Source organism: Triticum dicoccoides, chromosome 6A, assembly GCF_002162155.2.
Source record: "Triticum dicoccoides isolate Atlit2015 ecotype Zavitan chromosome 6A, WEW_v2.0, whole genome shotgun sequence".
NCBI classification, from domain to species: domain Eukaryota; kingdom Viridiplantae; phylum Streptophyta; class Magnoliopsida; order Poales; family Poaceae; genus Triticum; species Triticum dicoccoides.
Window position 1 is genome coordinate 36,060,141 of NC_041390.1, and position 8,317 is coordinate 36,068,457.

General features: G+C 45.1%; 1 protein-coding gene across 1 annotated transcript; it reads right to left on the minus strand.

The window, feature by feature from the left end:
* Window positions 1-2,466: 2,466 nt before the first annotated feature.
* LOC119314396 lies at window positions 2,467-6,435 on the minus strand. Its single transcript, XM_037589110.1, has 3 exons — window positions 5,163-6,435; window positions 4,358-4,476; window positions 2,467-2,794 (listed from the first exon to the last, which is right to left on the minus strand). The coding sequence occupies exons 1-2, from the start codon at window positions 6,340-6,342 to the stop codon at window positions 4,388-4,390; spliced, it is 1,269 nt and encodes a 422-aa protein (XP_037445007.1). The 5' UTR covers window positions 6,343-6,435; the 3' UTR covers window positions 2,467-2,794; window positions 4,358-4,387.
* Between the last annotated feature and the right edge of the window lie 1,882 nt (window positions 6,436-8,317).

Genomic DNA, 8,317 nt, shown 5'->3' on the forward strand with positions numbered 1-8,317 from the left:
GCAATGTTTCGGTGCCTTAAGGCACCTACCTTTGTGTCTATGACATATGGGTCCAACAGATGGCTAACCCATATGTCAGTGACCCAAAGGTAGGTGACTTTAAGGCACCGAAGCTGCGTCCGTCACCGCTGTGCAGGTGCCGCAGCCCGGCGGCATGTCCGCCCTGAGGAAATCCCGGCAGTGGTCCGATCTCTCGCCGGACATGCTCCTCGCCGTCTTCGCCCGTCTGCACGACCCCGCCGACTTCGTCCGCTTCCACGCCGTCTGCACGTCCTGGCGGGAACGACTGCACTCCGCAGCCACGCGCCCCAAGTTCGCGCCATGGCTCCTCTGGTCAAGCAACGACGGCCAGATCATGCACTCCCCCGTGGTCTACTCCGGGCACGTCAAGGTCGAAGTCTCTTCCGAGAGCCACCCCTCCGATTACAACGACGACATCGTCTTGGCTGCCGCGGCTCCATCCGCGGGAGGCGGCGGCAGGAACTGGGTGGCCAGCGCAGATGGCACGGCCGTCTGGCTCTTCGCCGGCGGTCCTGAGCCAAAACTAATCAACCTGGTCACCGGCATCGCCACGCCCCTGCCTCCCTTCCCCGATGATATTGACAGCTATGTGATCAAGCGGATGAGGAATCCCCACGGCGTCGTCTATGGCGATGGCACCGTGTTTCTATACAGCTGTGAGAAGGGTTACGGGGCGATCTTCACGGCGGCCGTCCTACGTCCCGGCGAGGCGGCGTGGGCAGTCATGAAAAAGAGACTGAATAGGTTGGCAACCTTTTGGTGTGCTGCATATCACGACGACAAGGTCCTGGTGTGGCAGAACTTGTTCTGGTGTTGCATCCTGGACTTCCAAGACAACACGGACCATTACACATCCGTCGGCGAGCTCAAGACACCATGTCGTGAAGCCGAGGACAGACGATACAGCGCCTTTTGCAGCTACGCCCTCGAGTCCCGCGGCGAGCTGTTGCAAGCATCCATCCTCGTCGAGCGTGAATGGCGTCGTCATCACTACATGGATGGCCCATCGCCGCCATTATCAGTGACGGTGCACGCGCTGGAAGAAGGAGCGGGCGGCGAGATGCGATGGGCGATGAGGGACGCCTATAGCTTGGGCGACCGCATCTTGTTCCTCGGTTCTAGGGCCAGCTTCGGCGTCGACGCTGCGCAGCTGGGCATCGAGGGCGGGTGAGCCTACTTCGTCTTTATGAGCCGTTTGTATAGGTGTAGCCTCGTCAATGGCGAGGCCAAGTTAGTGAAGCCGCTGCGCCATGGATGCTGCATGTGGCTCCAGCCCCAACCTGCTATTGCTCCGGTCCAGAAAATTCGAGAAAAGCTCAAGGCTCTGTCCGAACAAGAGGATGACAAAAGTTAATTCAGTGAATGGTCGCATGTATTGATGAATTTCAGTGCCATTTGTCTAGTTCATTTTGAGGAAGAGTGTCTAAAAAGCAGTAGTATGGATCTATTGTTCACTTTCAAGTACTCCCTTCATTTTTTTTGGTCCGCATATAAGATTTGTCTCAAGTCAAACATAGTAAAGTTTGACTGAGATTATAGGAAAAATATCAACATTCATCACAATATAAAATCGATATCATTAGATGCCCCCGCAAAAAAAAAGGTACTCCCTCTGTTCACTTTTATAAGACCTTGAAGACATTTCAGACAATGTATAAAACAACTCATTTTGAGTTGTCTGAAATGATTTACAAAAGTGAACGGAGGGAGTATAATTAGATGCATCAATTGAATTAACTTTCATATTGTATATCTCTAGTATTGTAGATGATAATTTTGTATATAATTATGATTAAACTTTATGAAGTTTGACTTAAGACAAATCTTATATGCAAGTACAATAAAAAAGAAACGAGAGAGTACTTAGTAGTCATTTCAGTTTCTTTACAGGTTAATGCCTCAATGGCCTTATTTAGTATGGCAATGGGCCTCCTATCTGCCCAGCTACGATCAGTTTCTTTACAGGATAGAGTTCTTGGTGACTGAAAAACTACAGACTGCATGTATGTACATGTTCGACAGATCTCAATAGTTGGTTTTTATAGGTTTAAACAGATTGGACACACACAAATATACACAATTTGGATGCTAAGACGGTCAACTTTCGATCTTCACTAGCTTCTCTCAAGGCTTCATTTATCCGTATGTGCAGCTTATTAGTGCTTGTATGTCAAAATATTTGAATCAAGAGAGGGAAGTGATTTCGTACCGCACAATTAGTTGCCGTATAAAGTTTTAAATTAGTTAAGTCTGATATTTTCCTAAACCTCAGTCGCCCCAGATTGCATTACTATCCTGAAATTGTGCAATATATTTAGTGCTATGATAGTGTACTATTGTTTCCCTCGGGTCTTCTATTAAGTTTGCATATTCTTTTCCAGCGGCCGATCTTCCCATTCAGACAATCTTTCTGCTTCCATCTTTGACAACAGGTAAATCAATTTGTTCTTTGCTTATAGTACTAAAGTACTACCTACTAATCACCATATATATTCCCAGTACGGTCTATAGATGTATGCATACACATTTGCTGTTCAACCAAGTCGTAGCTACATATGGAAAATATGAAGAACACTGCCATAAGCACGCATATGTTCGTGCAATATATCTAGTACTCTCATGGGTACACTGATATGTCTGACGGCCATATCATATATAGTAACACAACCAAGATGCATGGTGAGAACACCTACAAATGAGTCTTCACAAGTCCTGTACAAAGTCTCTCCAGTCCAACTCTCTAGAAGCACACTCCAAGCCTCATGCCGCTGACCTGAAAAGGAGGAGGCGATAAAATTTTGAATTTTCGCTGCTACAAAATTATTTCCACTCATAGCAACCATACACAGATTGAAAAATGATTAGAACCATATAACCGAGAGACAGTTACATATGTGAAAATCATCCACCCAACTTTGGAGTGAGGTGGGGATTCTCTCTGAATAAATACTTGCTTCTGAGAGACATCTACATAAGCTTTCATATTACTGAACATAAAACTAAGGTTTTCACTCGAACTCCAACGGACTGACAGCAAGCAATTCAAAGAACAAGGAGGTATACAATACAAGAACAGAGAACAGGGGGAATCGAAAGAACAAGGAGGTATACAAGAACAGAGAACAGGGGGAATCGAAAATCTTGTATACCTCAAATGACTTGGGTGCATATATATATGACTAGAAGGAATGTGTGCTGAAAATAGTACAGCTTGAATCAGCTAATTAACATGCTGATCGAACTATGGCAAACAATAAAAGGAGAGAGAAAACACACTCACCAATTATAATACTATAACATAATCAACACAAACGCTGGCCACTAATGGGGGATATGGCATCCGATGTTGCAGTTGTAAAATTTGATTCTCCGCCGAAGACTAGGCACTGTCCGTCCACAGATGTTTACTGATAATGCCAAGGGGCAAATCAGCTGTTTGAGTTTCAGTGTATTCAAAGGCATGTTGCTGATATAGCTTATTAGGCATTTCATTACTCAATATTTGTTTAGCTAGGTGCAGTTATAGTAAATTTACCATCACCAGATCAACTTTGGGGAAAATAGCACAATACTGCTAGTAGGCGGTAGACTGTAGTACACGAATTAGCATAAGTGTAGAATTGCCTTTGTTGTACTTCAAACAGTAACAGTCAGTTTGCAAGCAGACATGACAGATGACCTTTTTAAGATCTTCAGTCAAGCTGCATATATGGCCCATTAGGCATTTATGTCATGAGGATTTGTTAAGCCAGATGTATTTATACTATAATATAAAAACTAAAGAACTATGAATCTATGAGAAGATGTTAAGAAATGCAGTATGATTCCTTTTGGTCCATAGAAGTTCCAATGGGAAAAGAAATTTCAGTACAAAGGATATTATTTGGTCATTCAGAAATCTGTACCAAGGGAACATGAAGGTACTCATTATACGAGGAGATTTCACTCTGGTAAGGCGGTAACCAGATCACACTCACTCAGATCCTAATTTTCAGTCAAACCGATCACAACCTTACCATCTACCAGCACCCAATTACAAGAACCACCAATGAAGAAAAGATTATTCAAGTTTTTCACAAAGCACCAAAAGAGCAAGTATGTCATTCTGCTACCACTTAACATGACAGCATTCTCATCCTTGAAAAGGCACAGGCATATGCAAGAAAAGGGAAATAAACTGGCTGCAAGGTAGTTGAATCTGAATGACAAGGACAAAAAGCAAAAGAGATCATCCAGCCCAAGGAAGGAGGAGGGATTAGTCATGTTAATAATGAAGGAGACACATTTTCGTAAAACAGTTCAGATACCTCAACTTGCATGCAGAAGATAAGCTTACCTGCTCAACCAATACATCACAATAGCATATCTAACTGAACAATTGCTTTGTGTATCGTGCCCATCGTGTCATCCACCAATGACTCACAACTTTAGCTCCATCGTGTCCACCACCAATGCCTGTTTTACAAACATAAGAATTCAAACAACCAATGACTTTCCAAAGAAAAAACCAAATAGATACAAGGAGGCATCAACTACATATTAACATAAACTCGTAGCTGTAATATGAAACGATGAAATGAACCCCATTTATTGGGAAAAAAATAACGGTATAAATGAGCTTTTCACTTGCAGCAGGACTCTACTGCAAGTGATAATGGACAATTATTTGTAAATTGCATACCAAGTCCCAGTTATGGATTTCAGATTATTAGCAAGATCAGCAGAGATAACAATATTGAAATACAGTACAGAAATTTAACTAGTTGTTAAGCTTCCAAATGTACCAATTGAGCTACTATTTGACATTGCAGTTGGTTCAAGCTAACTTTAAATTTTTAATATAGTTGTCTTCAACTTCAAAATGCTATGTATCCCATCTTGAAACAAAAACTGCACTGCAGCTATGTGCTAACACTACCATGATACAGCTCTTGCATATTTCAGTAGGCAAGCAAGAGTGAAACTTTGTTCAGTTATATTATAGAAAGAATAAGCCAATCTCGGTGTCCATTGAAACGAAAACATGATATGAGTATGACAACTACTTAAAATCGTTAATTTCACACGGAAGAATGTGAACAACATGTAATCAAAAATAAACTCTGTTTTGCCATATCCAGAGTGTAAATGAATGCTAGTACCTGGAGGATAGGCAATTTCAAATGGATGGTACCAAGAATCGAGACTAGTCTTAGAGAGCTTCTTGAACCGCCATGACTCAAGATGGACCATGAAGACACCAACAACTGTCCAGAAGAACACCACATTGTTTTCCTCGGCATACCCTATCACCTGTGGGGGATCTTTCTTTGGATTTAGTCGAAGTAACTTGTCCAGCTCAATACTTCTCCCTGGCTCCCATATCATAACACCGTCGCGATTGGGCTTCAGACTCCATAATTCGGCGGTAAAGCCGAATAAGAAGAGGAAACCCATCCCACCACCCTCTGCTCGCATAACCGCGAATTTGACAGGACTGAGCGGGGTGTAATAATCCCCTGGCAGCAGCCTCAGATCTAGGCTCTTCCTGTTCAAATCAAACTTGAGGATACTTCTCGAACCCGCCATGGTAAGCGACCAGTGAAGGCAATCCCCTGCCAGCACAGCGGGCTGGGACCTGAAAATGAACAAACCCTCGGATGGAAGCGGCGCCGAGATGAAATCGCCCCATGCGCCGGTCTCCGACGAGTAAACGCAGGCGAGCACTGTTCTAGGCTGCTTCCCGTTGCTGCCTACCATGACCACCCGGAAGTGGTCGACGTCTCCGGCGGCGCGAAGCACCGCGCCGCTGATATCACCCTTGCCCCCCTGGAACTCGAAATCCGGGGGAACGGCCAGGAGGCGCTGGTGGCCGGCGACGGGATCCCACACCAGGACCTCGAACCGGATCTTGTGGAAGAAGAGCCCGAGGCCGTGGCGCCATCCTAGGGCCATGTAGCAGCCGTCGAGCTCCAAGGAGAAGAGTCCGCGGGGGAGGCGGTAGGGGGCGCCCGGAGCTGGCTCGAAGGTGATGCTGTAGCCATCGTCGCCGTCGTCGTTGTCGTCGTCGCCGCTGTCGTCGTCGTCGCCGTCGTCGTCGCTGTCGCTGTCGCCGCCGTGGTCGATGAAGAAACCGAGGAAGGGAGGGCCGTGGCGGTGGCGGATGCGGGAGCAGCGTCGGAATTGGGGGTCGGAGAGGAAGAGGAGGCGGCGCAAGCAACTGCATGCCACGGAGTCGCGCGGGAGGACGGGGGGGCTGCATACGAGGGGATCTTTGCCTTTCTGCTCTGGCGCCGGCGGCGATCTGGGGAGGAGGCGGCGGAGGAGGCTGGCCGCCGTCATCTCGCCCTCCGGCCGGCTGTGCTCAGTTGGTGCGGGCTGTGAGTGTGACCGAAGCGCGTGTGGTCCGACGATAGCCGTGTGAATGGGGATTTAGCCAAGTGATTCTTGACAAGTCGGGCGCAAGTGCATAGGCTAATAAGTAGACAATTGTTGCATGATCAGATAATTACATGGTGTGTAGATCCATGGGAGAAATTTTGGAGGTCCAACTAAAATTACCAACTGTGTTTAGAAATTCTCGAGGTCCAAATCAAATTCTTGCGAGCTAAAATGAATGTTAACGAGAAGATTATAAGGTTTGTACCCATTACAAAAGGGGAAGAGAAGGAGTGGTACCAAGTGAAGTATGAAAAACTTCCTATCTTTGGTGGCAACTGCGGTCTGCTTTGTTGTTTTCATCAAGAATGTGGCGACGGTGAACATGACAAAACCTGTCTTGAGTGGGGTAATTTTATCCTAGCAGATGTGGGTAGATGCAGAAGTCGAGGAAGTGGTGGTCATGGTCCTGAAGGTGTACAAGATTCTGATGGAAACTTAGGTGGATTCACCGAAAGAGGTAGAGGTGCGGGAATTGAAGATACAGGCCACGGACAAGGGCTTATGGGTGTTGACGTAATTCCTACTAGTAGATGGCGGTTTAATGGGCTGTTGCGGAATAATAATTATGATGCTTTGAAATGCACGTAATCTGAATGCTAGAAATGATGGTAATGGGAGACAAGATGTTGGAATGCACGATGAAATATTTTGGGAAAGAGAGCTACTGAGAATTCTAATTCAAACGAAGGCACCATTGTTCATGTTGGAATGCACGATGAAATATTTTGGTAACCCGGCAATACAAGTCCCCCTTCCGACTACTGAAGGCACCACTGTTCATGTTGCTAAAAACACTATTGTGGCAATTATGGTGGATCAGTTTGAGGAGAGACAGAAGAAGGACATACCTCAGGGGAACCCCTCTAGAAAAGCGCAAACAAAAATAAATTTAAGGGAACTGTTGGAGTGGTAGTAAATAGTACCAGTGCAAGTTCAATCCATGAATCGAAAGGCTCCCTGAAGGGGTACCGCCGAGAGCAATGAAAAACATGAGATGGAATTGTCATGGTACTCCTAGACCTCAAGGGGCGAGTGAGTGCGGATGTGACTTTCCTCTCGATATCTCGCTTGAATAAGGATAAATCTAATTTCTTAGGAAAAAAGTTAGGTTTTGATGATTTGTACATCCAAGAAAGTGACGGTAGGGCGGGGTGCTTGTTTTGTTTTTCAACCATATTAATAAAGTGGAGTTAAACTATCTGTCATCCAATTTCATTGATGTTGTTTTTATGATTGGTGTTGAGGTTGATTGGAGGTTGTAGGGTTCTATGGGTACTCTTCTTGGGATCAACGACATTTGTCTTGGAATTGTTTGCATGACCTTCATAATAAAGCATCATATCCATGGGCTGGCCGTCATCTCGTCTCTCCCTCCCCACTGCTGACTGTTGTGCAGATGGGGACGTGAAGTCGAGTGCGCCCGTCACTCGACTAATAAACCAAGCTGGCTAAACCAGCCGGTTTTCTTCTTCAAGGCAAAGCCCACCGTATTCTTCTTTTCTTTCTTCTCACAATGCCATTTTTTCTTCATATTGCGAGTCCCATTCAAGGCGATAATAAGATCGAACGGAAAAAAGTATTCAATCAAGTGTATTGCCGAGCAATGAAATGTTCCATGACATAGGAATTTTGAAGTATCTTGTTGGCCTCCACTTCCAAGAAATTATCTGTTATCTTTGACGAATAATACCTCATCTCATTCTCCAGCGTGTGGGTCAAAGAGCTCCTGCACAATAGTTTTAAAACAATTGTTCCCCTTCTTGCGATCACCTTTCTAGATGTGTTTACTAAATCGATAGTAGTTTTATAACATATTAATTTTCTCACCATTTTCAACTCTTTAGATATAATTGTGCCTGATGGCGAATGCCACCTC

What these genes read in the sequence shown, in the direction of transcription:
- LOC119314396 (XM_037589110.1), bottom strand. Translation starts at nt 6,342, where the DNA reads ATGACGGCGGCCAGCCTCCTCCGCCGCCTCCTCCCCAGATCGCCGCCG. An exon ending in TGAAATTGCCTATCCTCCAG is followed by an intron (nt 4,477 to 5,162) that starts GTACTAGCATTC and finishes TTTGTAAAACAG; the next exon opens with GCATTGGTGGTGGACACGAT.